Here is a 20,048-nt window from a genome sequence, read left to right as displayed (position 1 = left end):
TGTGGAGAATGCACAAGCTCAGAGAAAAAACGATATCCAAGATGGCGGATAGTTAATATTAAATAAACATTTCATTCAATGCTGAAAAGCATTGCTTATGTATCTACAGTACTCAGCCAATCACATGGCAGCAACTCAACGCATTTAGGTATGTAGACATGGTCAAGACGATCTGCTGAAGTTCAAACTGAGCAACAGAATGAGTAACTCAAATATACACTCGTTACAACCGAGGTCTGCAGAAGAGCATCTCTGAACGCTCAACACATCAAACCTTGATACAGAAGCAGAAAACACACCGGGTGCAACTGAAGCTACAGTGCACATGGGCTCAACAAAACTAGACAATAGAAAATTGGGGAAAATATTACGTAGTCTCGATTTCAGAAGGTAGGGTCAGAATTTGGCATTAACAACATGATGGACCCATCCTGCCTTGTATCAGCGGTTCAGACTGCTGGTGGTGTAATGGTGTGGAGGATATTTTCTTACCAAACTTTGGGCCTCTTATAATAATAATAATAATAATAAATTTAATTTGTAATGCACTTTATATTTAAGAAAATCTCAAAGTGCTACATGATAAAAAAAAAAAAAAAAAAAAAAAAAGGATAAAACAGAAAAAGGGAGTTCAATCAAAAGCTCTCTTAAAAAGGTGGGTTTTAAGGCCTCGTTTAAAAGCATCCAAAGTCTGTGGTGTCCTCAGGTAGTCAGGGAGAGCATTCCACAGACTAGGGGCAGCGGAGCAGAAAGCCCGTTATGCTTAGTACCAAGCATTGTTTAAACACCACAGCCTACCTGAGTATCGTTGCTGAACATGTCCATCTCTTTATGACCACAGTGTGTGCTCATCTTCTGATGGCTACTTCCAGCAGGATAACACACCATGTCACAAAGCTCAAACTGGTTTCATGAGTTCACTATTCTCAAATGGCCTCCACAGTCACCAGATCTCAATCCAATAGAGCACCATTGGGATGTGTTGGAACCAAGCGGCAACCTCCACCTCTCTCTTTAAACCAACACGGAAGTGAGTTAAACTGCAATTCATTGACTGGTCGCTTGAGGCTGGCTGCACAAGTGAGTCAAATCTGTATCTCCCCCATGTTAAAATTACCAACTTTACAGCAGAAAAAAACATGTTTACAGCCTGGATCTCTATGTGGCTTTGGTCTATACAGCTAATTTTGCCCTTCATAACAACTGTGAGGGGGGTGAATTTTTTTATAACTCATCCGTTTAGTTGATTAATATTTAAAGTTCTGCATAATTAAGGGTGTGGCCACTTGAGTGACAGGTGGATTGCCGCTGATGTCAATGCTAGCCGTTTTGTCTGCTGTTACTAGCCGTCACTTCACCTCAGCAAATGATTATTTCATACAATTTAATACACCCATTACTTCGCCCACGGCTTAGGATTCCGTCGTTGTCGTCGAGTATCGTTCGAGAGAACAACCAGCAAACAAACATTTCAGTTGTTTTCCTCTGTGAACATGCACTAATGGATGTCTGACAATTTCGTTGCTTTTTGGAGTTTTCAGATTTAAAAACGTCAATAAAGGCTCGTTCGTTCTGCTTTCACGGAACAGATCGATTATAATATGCTTATGTACCGTCAGGTGAAATCCTGCAGGTGTCGGCGCTTTCTCCGTCCATGCTATAAATGCACATCCTTGAATGAGCACGGATTTTCTAGCGCATTTACTTGAACTTCATAGGCAATATATCTATGGTTTAACCCATTTGAGAGGCGGCCAAAATCAGAATTTAAAATGGACTGAATAAGCTCTCCACGAGCTTGACGAGCGGTGCCGCGCTGACGGACCATAGACTATAAAAAAAGAGTGACTGACATGTAACGTTATGCACATAAATCACTGTCACACACACTCTCTCAGAGTAATATTAACTTACTGCATAATACATTTTCAACTAGCAGAATAGTACAGAATCACGATACACAGTCTCACTTGTAGCCATGTCTTTTAACTATTATAATATTTCGAAGGGCAAAAATAGGAATTTTAATTGGCTTTACATCATCAACTGTCACATTAACGCGAGGCCCTGTGCAGTCGCAGACTTGGTACTGTCAGTAGCATAACGTTATAGCATTACCTCCCCAGCCTGAGCTAACTCGATCACGTCGAGCTAGGTGGGCGTGATTTCAGATAGCCAGGCTCCTCAGCCTCTTTGCCCATTTTCTGTTATCCGGGAGTGACGCAATGCCAAGATGGCGACGGCCGGCTCCGCCCACTTTAGGCTTCAAAAATGCTCTTCAGAAACCTACGGGTGACGTCACGGACACTACGTCCATATTTTTTTACAGTCTATGGTTGGAACGGGAGATTCGCATCCTTCACTGTCATTCCCCTTTTTGAGAATGGACGTTAAAATGCACTATTCAAACTTAAATGGTTGTAATTCAAGAATGCTTTGGAATATAGACCTACGTTTGGTCTTGTTTTAAAGAAAACACTCAGCGGATTATTGCTGAAATGAAAGAATGAAAAAGTTATGGAAGTTTAAATTGACAGTAAATCAAATATACTGTACTTAATATTATTTCTTTTATATAAAATATCTATTTTACAAAATATTTTTTACTTTAACATTACTATAAAATCAAAGCCATATATCTGACCAAGTTGTGTTCCAAATTTGAATTTGATATAAGTTCCCATGAGATTTAAAAAATAGCCACCGGATGACATACATTCCATTGAATTTAATTGTATGCATTCTGCCGTAACAAATGAATACATTTCTGTCCAAATATCACTTCTGTCACAAAATATGGAACCTTGAGACTCAGACCTCTCTGATAATATGTGTTTTGTCAACATTAGAAAAGGTTTTGATCATAAATTATGAGACATGACGACGCCCAAAAGGGGAGGAGCCCGATAAAAGAATTTAGAGTACAGTTTCTATGGTAACGCAACATCCAATTTCAAAACGGTTTTCACAGGATGAATTCTGAGTTTGTAAGCTTTCTAATGATTCCTAATTTATGATAACTACTAAAATATGTGATGTAAAAAAAAAGGCGATAAAAAAAGATATATTTTAGAGGATAATATATATATATTTTTTTTTATTGACAAATACTAGATTATATGTTTTATTATTAACTTTTAGCATGAAAACCAAAGTTTCTGTTATTACAAGTGTGTGCGTCGACTTCTACTTGATCTAGATTTAGATTTTTTGAGGTGCACTCTTGTCATAAATTCATATATTACTGTTCCTACATAATTTGTAACAAAAAAAAACAGTGGTTAAATATCTATTTAGGAGTCTTAGACCTTTCCAACGATATATAGTTTGTCATGATTAGATTAGGATTTATTTGTAATATAGTGAAGTAAACTTAGGCGTCCCGCTAGTGCTAGGTGACAGTTAAGAGCAACCAACCAGTTTGTTTTGGTTTTATGTGCTATTTAAGGGTGAATCTATCTGAAATATATCATACTTATTTATATGGCATTTTTATATACCCTATCACCTTCAGCCTGCACAATCTGCCTGGGAAAGCCGATGCCTCTGCAATCCCACCTCATATCTGGACAGAACATGACCTGTTGAACTTTTGAAATTGTAGCTTAAAAACGTAATAGAAGAGTGGTAAACTCAGTAGAGATGCGCCTGGTAAGTCGCATCTGTTTTACACGGTGCTATCTGAACATTCATATTAAATTCAATGTTTTGTCAATCTGCTTCTAAGAAAGTTTCTCATTCAAAATAAAAGATTCTTCTTCTTAAGTTGAATTGACTCTGATTAATTACATTGGAATCAGATAAAGAATTAAATTTCACACATCATCCTCCAGCTGCTTTTTGTTCTGATTATTGGTTTGAAAAAAAAGCAGCAGCGGGTTTCCAGCCTTAAACTACAATAATAGGCCGGCGTGTAAAAAATTAATTGAAATAATAGCACAGCAGTCTCAGTGAATGGCTGAAAGCACAGAAAGCAACTCAGAACAAAGCATCATATTGTGATATCTAGTTGCCTTCTACTCGGTGCTTCAATACAAACTCAGAGTATCTTTAGATTTGATGCTGCTAACCTGACAAACTTTCCTTGAACTTATCAATTCAGTAAACACAACTTTTCCACAGACAGACTGATCAAATAAATATGTGCTCTTTATTGGATTTGCCATCCAAAAGCAATAAGCACTGATTATTTCAAAGGCATAACTCAGAAAACAACCCAACGCCTGTGGCTTTCGTATATCGGTCACTGAGTTTATCCTAGAAAGATTCTATTAAAGGATTTAGGCGTAATAAACGCGGCCAGACCTTCTCTTCTCGGAAAGCATTCTCTGTCTCTTCTGAAGGGTGTCACTTTCAGGATTGTTCATTCACTTCAGTGTCACATCCGTCAATCACATGCATCAATCACTGATGGCTTCACCGCGGAAAAAAAGAGAAGTAACGCAACGGCAGATTAACGAGGCTATCGGAGCCGTGCTGCCGTGGCAACAGATGAAAAGTAATTAGTACTCAGCAATGTTAGACACGACAATAACATAATTAAAGCAATTTATCCTGTCTTATTTAATGATGCCTGTCTCAATTAGTGCTGTTAAATAAATCATATCTGCATGTCAGTGAGCATACCGATATCATTTCTTTTTGTCTGCAAGTTTTTCTTTTGATCAAAGTCAGATAAAATGATGACTTTGATTGTGTAAACATGCATATTTATCATTATATATGTGGATTTGCCATTTCATTTCTCCTTTGCATTTATTTACTACAGAAGACAGATATGTAAGTAAATAGATCTTCACTAAAGTCATTATTTAATCATCCTCATGTCATTCCAAACCTGTATGTTTGTTTTTTTTATGTTTTTTTATGGAATACAGAAAAGGGTTTTGAACAAAGTGTTTACTATCTGCATTTATAAATAAAAAAGAAACGAAACAAAATAATAAAATAAAATAATAATATAAAACTAAACTAAACTAAACTAAACAAAAAAATAAAAAATATAAAATAAAATATAAGATATAAATTATAAATTAAATTAAATTAAATTAAATTAAATTAAATTAAATAAATTAAATTAAATTAAATTAAATTAAATTAAATTAAATTAAATTAAATTAAATTAAATTAAATTAAATTAAATTAAATTAAATTAAATTAAATCAAATCTCCAAACTGAATGTCCTATGTAGGGTCATAGAGATGCTGGGTCCTTAAATAAAAAAGATTTTTTTTGTTACAAATTAAAAAAAAATTGCCATTAATTTGAGTTGTTGTCGTGGATCTTTCTACTGACTCCAAATAACATTGGGTTTTTGTCCTTTTCAGAACTTTGCAGTCGTAGTCACTTGAAACTGTCATTGTATTCAGGATGGAAAAACATACATGCAAAAAGTTTGGAACGGCATGAGGGTGAGTAAATGATGACATAATTTTCATTTTGGGTGAACTTTCCCTTTAACAGGCAAAGAGGCAAATGTCCTCTCCCAAGGGGAAATGAGTGTGTACATCACACACACACAGCCCATTCATCCTCATTACACCTGATGGTGTATTAGCGCTGTATATTGATGGTAAGGGACGGCAGGTGTGTGTAGCGAGACACAGACTGATCAATATCAGACGCATCTCCCCTCAGCCGCTCTCTGCTATGCATAAGGCACGCTTTCGAAATCTGCTTTGCTATAGATAAGTCTCAGTTGTGTTCTTGCATATGCATATGGAAGAGATCCATGTCGTATAAAGGTCAGGTGTCACTGTTTCTCACATTATTAGACCCACTGGTTACTTAAAGATAAAAACTTTATTCATGGGTGGGGAATAGAAAGTCATTGAGCAGAGCTGACCTCAAAAAACCCATTACCCACAAGAGCAGCGCAGTTCCAACATCTCAAGAGCATTGCTATGTTCACACAGGATACTAACAACTTATTACATACTGGAAAGTATAAACTGTATACTGTGTCCTACTATGAAAAAAAAAAAAAATATATATATATGATGTCATCACCTTGTGTGTGAGTGGCATCCGTTTTTATATTGCAAATAAAAGGTTTTTTTTTTTTTTTTTTTTTTTTCAGTGCAATGAAATAATGAGTCAAAAAAAGATTTCAGCAGTAATAATTCCAGATTAATTTGTCAAATTGAAAATTGTCACCTTTCTCTCTCACACACAGTGGACGGAAGAATGTGTCAGTGACCAGTGATGCAGTCAGTGTGTGTGTGTGTGTGTGTGTGTGTGTGTGTGTTTGTGTAGGAGAGCGTGTCACCGGAGCAACAAGTATAGAGCGATTGGACATCCTCTGTCTCTATTGCCGTGGGGACCAGGCTTGTGCAATTAAGCCCAGCCAATTACTGGCAGCTAATGGCTCAAAGAGACAGAGACAGAGATACATTAACACAGCTAACCAATGCTTAACCAACCCTTTATTAGACACATCCTAACAGGGAGACAATGACCCCTAAAGCACTAGCACATGTTAAGCGATGCACATTAACCCACACTGCATTAATTAACATATTTCCGACGCCAGAAATCCACCCCCGTAATTTGAGCTACAAACAAACCATTTGCGTTCAAACCCTCTAGACATGAACAAAGACAGCCTACGGAGACTACAAAAGCACTTCAGAGAAAACACACTGTAAAGCAAACTTGCAAACGTGCCAGTCAGGGAACAGTGTGTGTACAAACTATAATTAACTGAGTGGAGGCATTTTAAATGAATGGACAAAACTGTCAATAAATAATGAGGATTCATTTATATGGGATTGTAGTCTTAAAAAAGTAAATAAAACTAAATATGACTGAATCTAGGTACATCACATTACAGCAGTATGTGGTTTGGTTATAGACTGTAAAAAAATATGGACGTTGTGTCTGTGACGTCACCCGAAGGTTTCTGAAGAGCATTTTTGATGCCCAAAGTGCAGTCGCCATCTTGGCAGCGCATCACCGCGAGTCACTCCCGGATAACCGAAAATGGGCAAAGAGAAGGGATTAGCTGAGGTGACGTGACGGCTAACAGACATCAGACAAACGGCTAGAGACATCAGCGCCAATCCACCTGTCACTCAAGTGACCACGCCCTTAATTATGCAGAACTTTAAGGCTTAATATAATTTAAACGGATGAGTTATAAAAAATGTCACCCCCCTCACATTAGCTATATAGACCAAAACCACTTTTTGTACCAGCCTATAAACATCCGCTGTAAAGTTGAGCATATGTGTACACTACACTGTGTAATTTTTTAAGTTGATTCTTAGTAAAAAACACTTTGTTCTTTCAAAATGATATGTGCTCATTAATGTGTAATTACTTCTACCAACTAATCAAGTATTCTCGTAAGCGTAGAATCTGCCATTTAGAACACATACGAGCGAGTCGCTCGAATGGCGGCAGCCATGTTGCGCCTCCATCTTGAAAATATATTAGCCAAAGAGGGACATACCTGGAAATTCAAGCTTCGCCTTTCACGGTTTTACACTCAGTGGCACCGTGACAAATACGAGGGAAAGATTACTCGCTACTGCCGGCAGATTTGAAATAATACGGCCACCGTAGGAGTTAAAACGCCCTCGGAATGGGAGGGGCTAGAAAGTAATATTCAGCTGGTGGTCATAAACAATTTCACCGCTAGATGGGAGAAAATCCTACACAGTGTAGCTTTAACATGGGGGGTATATGGGATTGACTCTCTTTTGGAGCCTGTTTCTAGTGGCCAGTTGATGAATTGCAGTTTAAGTCACTTCCTTGTTGGATTCAAGAGAGAGACAGGAAGAAAATTTTTGCCAGTCGTTCTTATAGGAGGGTTTTTATATAGTTTTTAATTTTTTTAATTTTTTATATAGACCTTATGTAGCCCCGCCCCTTTTTAGCACTGCACTCATTTTGTTTGTATTTCGACCACAGCATTAAGGTAAGATCTTACGGATTTATGAATGACATATGTTTCAAACATTACAATGCTCATGATAACTTTAACTCTATAAACAACTTATTACTCTTCGACAGCGATGCCATTGAACTTCCGTTTTTTGAGGTAGCTCTGTATATATTTCTAACACAAAATTCGAAGCATGGCTGTGCGCTTGTTTCTCTGCCTATATGAGTAAAATAAGGTCTGTGGTAAACATAACTTGATATTTGGACGTTTTTTTCAACACTCTATTACTTTATTTCTTTTTTTTTTTATGTGTAGCGTTTCATATTAACAAACCAAAAAACATGAAAACAGGTCGAATAAACTCCAATACAGCATTAGGATTACAATACAAAAATCAATCCACCTGATGCCACCTGTTCTGTCTGTGTGTGTCTGTGTGTGACCCACATGGGGTAAATCTAATCCTGGGCATCCATGGCATGAAGATAGCAGAGAAAGTAATCACTCCAGCCCTCGAACAATCACAGAGAAAATAAACACACAACAACACAAGCACATACTGTCTGACTAGATTTTTAACTACTTCAAGTCAAAAGCAAATCTATAACTCTCCATGTGTTGGACAGCACAGTCTCAGGCCATGTGTGTGTGTTGGAGCCAAATATAGAAGACAAGTACTTGTGTATGCTCAGTTGAATATTTGTTTGTTAGTATATTACTGAGATGTCTTAGGTGAATGTGTGAATTTTGCATAAGGATATTGTTTGGCATTGTGACATTACTTTTTTACAAAAAAAGTTTAAAAAAAGTTGTTTAGGTACAATCCACTTGGATGTTTAAGACATTTCAACTTAAATTACATTAAACTATATACCTTTTTTTTTTTTTGCTTAAAGGGGTCATGAACTGAGAATTCAAATTTTCCTTGATCTTTTGATAGTTAAGAGTTCGTTATACTATAAAAAATACCCTGTAAGTTCCAAAACTCAAAACTTCCTTGTTATGCCAAAAACTGTTTTTATTGAAACCAAGGCCAGAAAACGACAGGATTTCAAAAGTGGAGACTTGTGACGTCACAGGGCAGCGAAAGACCGCCTTTGTATATATTACCAATACCATTACCTTCCAAACGATCCTAATGCTAGGAAAGTAGTATTTGTTCGTAGGCTATTCGGTGCATTTCACTGTGGATTATTTGGTGAATCAGTCGCAATTTCGACGCTCAGCTTTGCAAACAGACTTTTACAATATGGATCTGCCAGCAACGCCACAAACATGCAAGTAGCCATGTTTATTCCAATGCCTGATCTGTGATCAGTGATTTCTGATGTGTAATCAAGTTCAGACAGATAATCTTTCTCTCAAAATCATTCAATACTGTTTATGCATCGGTAAATCAAGCCAGTGACTAAAAGATCAACTTCACATCGTTTCTCTAGGTAGGATGAAAATAATTTTATGTAAACTGTGATTAAATTACATACAGAAAGCGATCAAAGAACACTCCCTTTCCAATCGCCCAAGCTGTCAATCACACAGCGCGAGTTTATCTGGACACTTGCCAAAACTCGTTATGAAATCAATGACGCTGTTACGCTGCACAACGAGGCTCTTACTGCATTTACATCGTGTTTGCATTGTTATTTGGTGAAAGCATTCGTGAGAGTGCAGAAATTACGAAATTACGCAATGATGTGATCACTTCATTCACGCGATCACCAGACTGTCTGTCATCTGCTCAATGCTGCGACCTTTCATGTGATGGAATAGATCTAACTATAATGCTTTAATCAATCATTTTCACAATGCGTTAATCTAGATAGCTGCAATAGTAAAAACTTAGTATTCGAGAGATTTCCACATGTAATGCTGGCTATTTCATATGCAAACATGTCAGCCAATCACAGCAGTGGGCGTTTACACTGAAGCCTCACACAGACACGCCCCTTCAAACAGAGCGTTCAAATCAGAGGCTAAAATCAGCCTTTTATTTCTAAATTATGACCATTTTTGATGTAAAAATCATACTAACATTATAAGGGAACCCCAGGAAACATTATAAAATAATAAAATAATCCAGTTCATAACCCCTTTAACTTATTTTGATGAGTTAACGCAATGTAAAAAACATATGTTGTCATAACTTATTGACCATATCATTTTAGAAATTATATGATCATTATGACAACATATGTTTTTACATTGCTTTAACTCATCAAAATAAGTTAAGCAATTTTCAATAAATTCAACACATTTTTTGGTCAGTTTAATGTAATTTAAGATGAAATGACTTAAACATCCATACTTAAAAATTGAAGGCAACAACTTTTTTCACTGTGCATTCACTCTATGATCTTTTGCAAAATAATACAATTTTCAATATGTTTATATTACAATTACTAATAAAATGTTTAGTATATATAAAATAAATAATTAAAGACATATGTTTAAAGAAATTAAAGAGAATATACATTTCTATTTTATATATATTTCTTTTCTTTTTTGGATTAAAGTACAGAACTCTTCTTATTCCTTCACTTTCTTTTCTTTTTTCTGTTCTTTTCTTTGACACACTCCTAAGGCGTTTAAACTGACAGGTCATCTAGTGTAGTGGAATTCAGCCAAGAGAAAAATATAAAAAACAGTAAAAGAGCAAAAGAGAGAAAAATGTTCCACCAGGTTCACTCTTTTCTCTGAATAATGACAATATCTCTATCTCTCTCTTCTAGATCTTCAACAGCTCTCTCAATCCCAGCCATACAATTATCCAATTAAAGGCTTCTATAGAGCGAGAGCATGATGGGATTGAGTTATTTTAGCTGTTTCCCCTTGAACGATCGCACAGATGGTGCCTGTATGTCTATATGAACTATGAAATAAATAAACATAAAATTAAATACAAAATACAGACGTTTTAACAAGAGTGTGCAGTTTTTTTTATCTTTTCCTGATATGCATAAACATAGCGTTGAAAACCCAGGTTTTTACATTTCAGTAAGTTATAAAATTGATTAAGTTTCCTTTGATTTGAATGAATTTGGCATATGATACACTCTTTATACTAGACGACCAAGTACACACAGGCTCTGTTTGAGTTTCCTCAGCTTTCTATTAAAGCAACAAGCCAGTTGAAGCTGTGGTTTGTAGTGGTTTTGCCACAGCTGAGGTGAGGAAAAGCATTAATTAATCATAACACAGAATCCCATTCTAGCACTTGCATTATTGCTGCACTATTTGCAAACATTCAGTATACAGAATAATGACGGTCTATTTGCCAAAATGTGGAGTATACAACAGAGGATTGTATGTAGAATTCTGCATCCCACAATGCAACATGCTTGATTTGACTTTCTATTTCCAGTGTGATGAACGAACACGAAGAAACATCAGCGGTTTTGAACATCACATTAAATAACATGCTGAATCTTTATACAACTAGTTTAAGAATGCTAAAACTAAACAATAACAGACTACAGTTCAAAAGTTTGGGATCTGTCATATTTTTGTTATTATTATTCCTGAAAGTTTCTTATGCTTACTCAATAATACAGTATATAACATAATATATTAATATATTTTAAAATGAAATTTATTCCAGTGATCAAAGCTGAATTTACTCCAGTCTTCAGTGTCACATGATCCTTCAGAAATCATACTAATATGTTGATTTGCTGCTCAAGAAACATTATCAATAGTTTTTTGTAAACCGTGATATCATTTTTTTTCTTAAAAATAAAAATTAAAAAATGTATTTATTTGAAACATCATAAATGTCCTCTAGCAGAATAAAAGTAATAAATTCTGCTAGAAAGAAAAATCGTGAAACTCCAAACTTTTGAACTGTACTGTATAAAAGCATAAAACTGTATAAAAATGTTTTTAAAAGGTAATCAGCAATGATGGTTTAGATACAACTTCACACCCTAAATGGTTAAAGGCCCTTGATCTATTCAGTGCATCAGAGGGTTAAAGGAGGTCTTGCTCTCTGAGTTGAGCTCTTGACCTTCACACAAGCGGACGGTGGCCAGCTAGGTTTGGAGTTACACGTCACGATCGACCCGTAATTTAAAACAATCCTCGGCTCAGACGCAGTCTCCTTCACGCTACCCTCCAAAGAGACTAACTTCTCAAACTTCAGCGCAGCATCCTACGCGTGTTTCTCCTGCTCTCTCCTATTTCATCTTGCCCCCCTTCCTGCTCGTCAGTTCAGAAGAAAGAAAATGAAAATCAACAGAAAAACAAATCAGTGTTTTGTTCTTTCGGCAGCGAGCTGCGTGTTCGCGAGCCGCGCACTCCTGCCACGCGGAAAACAAATTCCAATTTGCAGCAGTGTGTTGTTTCTCCACAGGCCAGGACACCGTTGGGGCGACACAGTGTGTGTGTGTGTGTGTGTGTGTGTGTGTGGCACAGACTTCTGATATTGTCACTCCAGACTCACTCATCTCTATTGACTATTTCACAGCTGCCTTTCTAGTGGAGAGACCAGAAAGAGGAGAATCACCAGTCATTCAAACTCAACACGAGAGAGAGAACGAGAAACGAGGGAAATAAAGACACACACTGAGAGGAGGGAACTTTTGGGCTACTTTTAGATTTTCTCGGCAAGCTTTGAACTCATTTCTCGAGCATGAATTCTTAATGCTGCTAATTTGAACACGAACAAACATGTTTTTTACATGACTAATTCATAAAGGGTTTCTCTGGGTATTGTAATCGCATTTTTTGTTGTTCTAGCAGAGATTCCTCTTTCATTTGCCAGTCACAGGCGTATTTTTGCTTCTGCGCGCAATTGGATTCATTATGGATTACACAAACAATTTTTGACGATGAAGAAAATGTTAGTTAACAAGGAAGGAGCTTCCATAAGCCTTCAGAGGGAAATATGATCTCCTGAAGTTTTACTAAGACCTAAAAAAATAAAAAAAAATAAAAAAAATGGAATACTTTTAACAAAAAAGGATGCATTAAATTGGTCAAAGGTGACAAAAAAGGGACACAAAAAACTACTTAAAATAAATGTTGTTCTTTTCTTTCTATTGTAGTATAATTAAAATGTATCACAGCTTACAAACATTGGTAATATTCGGAAATGTTTCTTCAGCACAAAATCAGCATATTAGAATGATTTCTGAAGGATCATGAGTAAATACTCAGCTTTGCCATCACAGGAATAAATTACATTTTAAAATATACACTAATTGTAAAAACAGTTATTTTAAATTGTAGTCATATTTCACAATATTCATGTTTTAATGCATATATTAGATCAAATAAATGCAGCCTTTAAAAAAAAACTTGCCGACCCTTTTGAACGTTATCTCAGTAAATATCAAGTACAATCTTTATATTTTCATAATCCTCTAAACAGAATCATCTAACAACAAGTTCCAGTTGTGAGTGACACTATATACACTATATACTGTAGAGTGAAAACATGCCCCATTATTGGAGTATAATAACGTAAACCTATACAATAAATCAACCAAAATCAATATTCAATAAAGAAAGCCATATAGTTCAGTCTTCCCTTAATGTTTTTTTATTATTATTTATTTATTTAGCCCTATATATTCAAATGTTTTATTTTGCATCTTTTCCCAATTTTAATTAAAAGAAAATGACAGGGAGAAGAGTGAGAATGAGATCACGATATGTTGTGAACTCACATCCCCCATATGCAGAACCTGATTTCACCAAGTACGTGTCCCTGGATCAACATTCCAATCAACCAATCAGATTTGAGGGACAAGTTTGCAGTTTATGTCAAGTTTAGGCTTACAACCAGGGTTTGGTGCTTCTACATCAGTGTTATTCACCTATCATTTCCCTCTGATTTTAGGGATAACTTATGGGTAGGGTTAGGTTTAGGGGCAAGGATTGGGTTAGGACTAAATTTTCAGGCAGGAATGTTGTTCCTGGATCAACAAAATATGTTGACCCAGGAACACGTCTAACTCTGCAAAATCAGGACGTGCTCCGCCATATGGGCACCAGAGCTCAATGTGTGCCAACCACTGGCCACAGCTCTGACAACAGGAGCTGTGCAAACAACAACAACAAAAAAACATCCCGTCAGTTCTCTGATTTCTCGGTACAGGACAGCACAGTGACGCCTGCTTCAAAACAAGAGAAAGACCTGAGACACAAACCAGTGCAGAGACCAGCATGATCAAAGACACACGTGACTGTTCCTGTGTTGTTCAGAGCCGAACGTCTCCACAGCGCTGACAGACAGTGAACGAGAGAACGCGGAAGAGAAATGGATAAAAAGAGGGAAAAGTGAAGATGTAATCAAAGAAAGGTAGATTACACCTGACAGGTCAACACACAACCAGGGAGAAAAGAAGCGTCTGAGAAGAAAAGACAGTTTCTCCAACAGTTTCCCTGAAAAATGAATACAGGAGCACAAAACTCACTACAGCTGCAAATACGAGTGTGTGAGCGTTTGAGAACTCACTGGTGCTGTTGGTGAGGCGAAAGGTGACAGAGCTGTCTGGGATATCACACACGTTCCGTACGGACACCTGACACGTGTAATTAGCAAAGTCCTGCGGACGGAGGTTTTTCAGTTTCAGAACCTTCGTCTCACCCTGCAAACACACACAAACATTCACATATCAAAATTAATTTCTTCTGTTAGACAGAGCATGCATTTTAACATAATGAAAAGAAACAAAGTTTGTTGGTCATCCTCTGGAAATTTGTGCTAATTTGTTCAAATTTAATCTTTTTCTTTAATTTTACTACTGAATTGCACTGTCGAAATTCATATTTCAAATATGAAATCGTGTTTTCCCACCTGGGCCTGAGTTACACAACACAAGTGTAAACAATGAAAAGCTAAAGGTTGCAATGCAAAGTGTCTGACTTTTACTTTAAAAGACTTTGAAGATGTAATTTATTTAAATATAATGTCAGAAACTGTCCTGTTGAATCCTGTTAATTATGACAGCGGTAATTCATCTACAAAAGGTGCAGTTTCGTTTCCTCAAAATGACCCTTGTATTTCTATGCCATGTCAGAGGCTTTGTGTGCACGATGAAGAGAGAAAATAAATTCCTCTATTTCTTTTGACTGAGTCCATCAGGAGAATGAATAAACCTCATTATTAATAGCAAAGCCATCAATCTCCATCCATCCCACCTCACTCAAACGGCTCTTTAATAATAAGTGCTCAGATTATGAATTCATCACTGATGGATTGCCGATTTATTGAGTACGTCTCTCTGTGATTGAGAAGGTCTCTTACGGTTATCCGCTGTTCAAATGAGTATTAACTCTAATTAAACTATTTTGTTTTAGGTAATATAAGACCTATAAAGAAATCTCCCATATTGTATGTGGGAATGGTTGGGATTTATTTATTTTGAGGACAGATTTGTTTCCAAATCTTTTGGAACACACTTATACAAAAATAATTTTAAAAAACAGTAAATTAAAAAATAAAAAATTTTATTAAAAGGTGTTTCTATTGGTAGGAAGTGCCCACAGTCCCCAACATGAAAAATGGCGTAGGCCTAATAAACCTACTACATGAAGTCTTATTGAAAATGTAAAGACTCAGAAATGCTTCTGTAAGGCTTGGGTGCAGGGTTATCGCCAAGAAAATAGAATTAGCTCACTATAAAAACAATAGAAGTCATGATAGGAAACAAACGTGTGTGTTGTACCTGTGTGTACAGAGGCTCGTAGATGTCGACGCCGTTGTCTTTGCTCTGTTCGATTGGTTTATTTCCCCGTTTCCAGATAAAGCGAGCGGGAGGGTTGGAGTTTACCGTACAGCGTAAAAACACTGTTTTCTCCTGATAGTAGTTCCCTCGTACATCACCCACCGTCTGGTGCACCGTGAGCACAGGCTTATCCAGATCTGAAGCACAGAAAGACAATTCACTTACATTGGGAAAACGTGGAGTCTTTAATGGAGTAATCTGAAAGACAAACGCACCCTGAACCTGTAATTATCAATGTCTTGATCTTGTGGTCTCAGACAAGACCACTATTTCCACTGTACTGAAGGCGGCAATTACCTCAACCACAGGTCAGTACACTTCACCATTACAGAGATTTCATCAGAGTTTCAATGGATCTCAATGGCTGGATAGCCGTTTTACAAAGAGTCTCATCGTTTGACTGAATGATGCAATAAATGTTCTCTAATGAACTTCATTAAATTGGTTTTTGGAATGACAGGTTTTGGTCTGGCTGGATCTAATAAGAAAGACTGTGGCTTCAGAAGACTTGTTATGTACAGCATGCATGGCAGTTGAACTACTTTAATGCTTTTTGTAGCCCCTTTTGGACTTTGATAATAAATATCACCATTTATTTTCATTGTATCCGAAACTCTAGCATCTAGCAAAATGGAAATGTGAGGATTACTAAATGATAACAAAATGTTCATTTCTGGATGAACGATACTATGAATGAACACATAGGCTACTTAAATATGTCCAAACCAGACACACACACAGAGAGAGAGAGAGAGAGAGAGATACACAGACACACACACAAAAATCAATGGTTCCGCTCATTAGTATATTGGGTTGGGGTCAGCGTGTCATTCGTGATTTTCTCCTCTGGCCTGTGGTCATCAGATTAGCTCCAGACCGTCTAATAGAATTGAGTGATAATTCGACATGGTCATTGTGATGCGGGTTAGTGCGCTCACCGGATTAATCTCCGTGGAATTCCCTACGGATCAGCGCGTTTTCCCAGTCATTCTCTCTCTCAGACAGATGTGATGTTTTCATTTGGGACTTCTTATTGCCATTGAATTTACTCAGGCGTTTACTCAGCTTAGATTTCTTTCAGAAGCTACAATAAAAAGCATTCATGTGTGCTCAGAACTGTGTGTAAGCAAGTCTGTTAGACAGATCACGTTTATTCAGGGGGAATCACTGAGCAGGGAGAGGTCAGAGGTCAGACTGTTACACAGTCACATTGATTTAACCTTCCCCTCTCTTTCCTCCGTATTGTTGTGCTCCGAGTGTGTGTGTGTGTGTGTGTGTTTTACATAGATCTATAGAAGCAGATTGTGCATGTATATTTCTCAAAGCTCTGCTTTATATCTAGTATGTAAAACTACTGTTCAAATGTCTGGGATCAGTCAGTAGTGTTGTTTGTTTGTTTTAGAAATTAATACATTTATTGCATTCATCTGATCAAATTTGAACTTGAATGAAATAGTATATATTAAAGTTTCCACAAAAATATTAAGGACTATTTTTAACACTTTTACATTTTTCCTCAGCATCAAATCATCATATACGAATGATTTCTGAAGGATCATGTGACACTGAAGACTGGAGTAATTATGCTGAAAATTCAGCTTTGATCACAGGAATAAATTACTTTTTTTCTTCTTCTTTTTTTAAGATATATATATTCAAATAGAAAGTAGTTATAATAATAATTCACAAGATTTCTGTTTTAATGTATTTGTGATCATTTGAGCCACACCTTTGAGCTATTTCAAATACAAATACATTGAGATACATACAGAAAATCACCAAAAGGCTGATACCCTACAGCCCAAACTCTAACCCTCCAACGCCAACACACACCCTTCTGTATTCAGAAGAGCACAAACACAGGCAGGCGTTGCGTTTGATCCCACCAGCATCTCGTGAATTATTTAGCACTCTTCATATTGCCTGAAATGAAGCATCGCATGAGTTTGAGCAGCATTTGGATATAATGAGCACATATGAATGGCACAGAACACACTGCAAGCCAGCAGAGATACTGGTTTAGATCACTTGCAAATCAGTGTCAACGTGTGCTGTTCTCACACACGCACCACCAGTGTCTACATGGACAGAGTCCGCTAGAAATCACGTGTAAGCGAGTAATGCATGCTTTTGCATTGTAAAATTACTGCTAGGATTGCAGAATTATTTGCATAATGTGCGAGAGGACAGTACAAAACCTGTGATCTTATAAACATGAGCTTTCTCTCCACCTGGTTGGACTGAGGGCACGGACCCACAATGCACCTGTTCTCTACCCACAGGAACATCTCTGTATCTCCTTCATAAATCAGCTCACTCCCGATTAATATGTGTGAGAGGACAGATATATGTCAACGACTTTGTGTCAATGATGCAAGCGTTAAATGTGCAAAATATTCAGAATTCACAGATAAAGACAATCTAGATCATTTGATTTGTTTAACATCTTCAGCCAACAAAAAATCCACTATTGCATAGTCCCCATCCTATTTGATAGTCATGAAATAGCACATGGAAGCATGTGAATTTTTTTGAAAGTATTCAAAAATATTGAGCAGATGCCAATGAGACCAGGTAGATACCTCCGAATAAAACATATTCTGATTCCTTGGATATGATATTAACCAGAACGTTTTGTGGCTGATGTAAGTTTATGTGATGTAAATTATATAGTATAGCCCGAGGCAGCCGACTTTCTGATTTCCTCTGTCAATGTTCCTTGATCTACCGTATCTAACAGCTGAAATCCACAGGGGTTACTCTAGAGGTCGCAAAGGTTAGGGTCAAAGGTCAATGCTCATATGAGTCAATATTCTCTTCACTTAACTTGTTGTACAATTTAATGGGTGAATCCTGTCGGGAACAGGTCATATGTCACCCCTTAAAAAGGACAGAAATACGACATTATATTTTTCTGAAGAAAACGAATGCTATTTCAGGACCATTAATATTGTGACATAATATTAATGACATTCACAGTAATGAGAACTTTTTTGCATTACAGTAATGGGGGTTAATTGTACTTAATTGGCATTTTAGAAACAGATATTATGTTTAAAAAAATTATATAAAAGCAGAAAAAATAAAGCAGCTCTTGCAATGAAGGTGGAAGTCGTAATGAAATTCGTAAAGTCGTAAAGAAATGGAAGTTGCGGAAGCTATATATATATATATATATATTTTTTTTTTTTTTTTTTTTCATATAATGATGTACATCCGAGTGAATGCATTATCAGAAAAGAAAAAAAAAATGTAGGACGGGAACTTGGTTCTATCCACTGGTTTCTGACTGAATGGAGGTAAATCTGAATGTGAGAAGGGGGCGGGGTTTAAACAGACTAAATGATTGGAGAAGTCCTGCATACATCACCAGAGAACATTTTGATTAAGAATTACAAGGTAAAAAGTGAAAGAAAGAAAAAATCAAACAAACGCACAGATAAATTGTTTCATTATCATGCATTAAGAAAATGTATAGGGTGTATTTTCACTTCATGTCAACTATTTTCAGACTTTCTGTTCTGACTTGAAATTTTAATATTAAAGATCTTGGCAAGTGAGAAATTTCAGTTCGTGCATTAATGGAGTCTGTTTGCTCTCTGATTAATCTCATTGGTTTTTAGGAGAAATGACAAGATATTAAAGAGATCTCATTTGAGATTTTTCTTTTACGACTACAGGAGGCTCCAATTAAATTGTGCAGAGATCAGCGGTTGCAGGCGATTTTAATAAACACCTTCTGAATGGGAAAGCAGATCAGGGACGCACTCTCAGTACTGATCCCAAACCTCCAGACTCTTAACACACCTGCAGCCTCCTCTTCCTCATATCAGCTAATTACACTCGGCCCTTCCTCGCCCCTGCCCCGCAGCAGGAAATGAGATATTTAGTCAACCCCACTGGCTCAGCACCAAGAACCTTCCGAGTGCTTTGAACTAGGGTGCAGTTTTAATTAAAAACCCCAGGCAAAGCTCTGAGAGCAGAACTCCGCTGGGTGAGGGGGTCACTAACCATCCGAGCACTTCCCGGGTCGCCACCTCCTAACGGGATCAGAATTCCAGAGGAGAGACACAGAGGGATGCCGCACTCTCTGGATATACAAAAAGAGACTTTCTATAATTGCCCGTGTTCTGACTGTTCTGATAATTGCCCTAGATTTTCTTGGGACGATGACATACATAAATACAAACTACACATGCACACACTCATAGCTGATGGCTACAGATGGTGTTGTACAGAGATGCTGTTTTTTAATTGGCCTCCCAGAGTAATAGCTGCTGTTAGAATTATTATTTATTTATTTAATTCTTTTTTTCTGGCAAGATTTTAGCAACCATGCCATTTGTCTTACCAAACGAGCTATTGACCTGTCTGGGAATATTTAGGCACCCAATAACATATCGCACACCATATCCACAAATCCAGCTCT

The 20,048-nt window shown here is 36.9% G+C and overlaps 1 protein-coding gene across 1 annotated transcript in view; it reads right to left on the bottom strand.

The window, feature by feature from the left end:
• mdga1 (MAM domain containing glycosylphosphatidylinositol anchor 1) overlaps window positions 1-20,048 on the bottom strand; it is a 201,989-nt gene that overhangs the window by 81,570 nt on the left and 100,371 nt on the right. The window contains exons 5-6 of the mRNA XM_084391293.1: window positions 15,560-15,756; window positions 14,347-14,479 (exon numbers count right to left, since the gene is read on the bottom strand). Of these exons, the coding sequence (XP_084247419.1) occupies window positions 14,347-14,479; window positions 15,560-15,756 (330 nt within the window). The remainder of the gene's footprint in view (window positions 1-14,346; window positions 14,480-15,559; window positions 15,757-20,048) is intronic.

Source organism: Rutilus rutilus (genome assembly GCF_951802725.1).
Source record: "Rutilus rutilus genome assembly, chromosome: 20".
Classification (NCBI taxonomy): domain Eukaryota; kingdom Metazoa; phylum Chordata; class Actinopteri; order Cypriniformes; family Leuciscidae; genus Rutilus; species Rutilus rutilus.
This window is presented reverse-complemented; position numbering and strand designations above follow the sequence as displayed.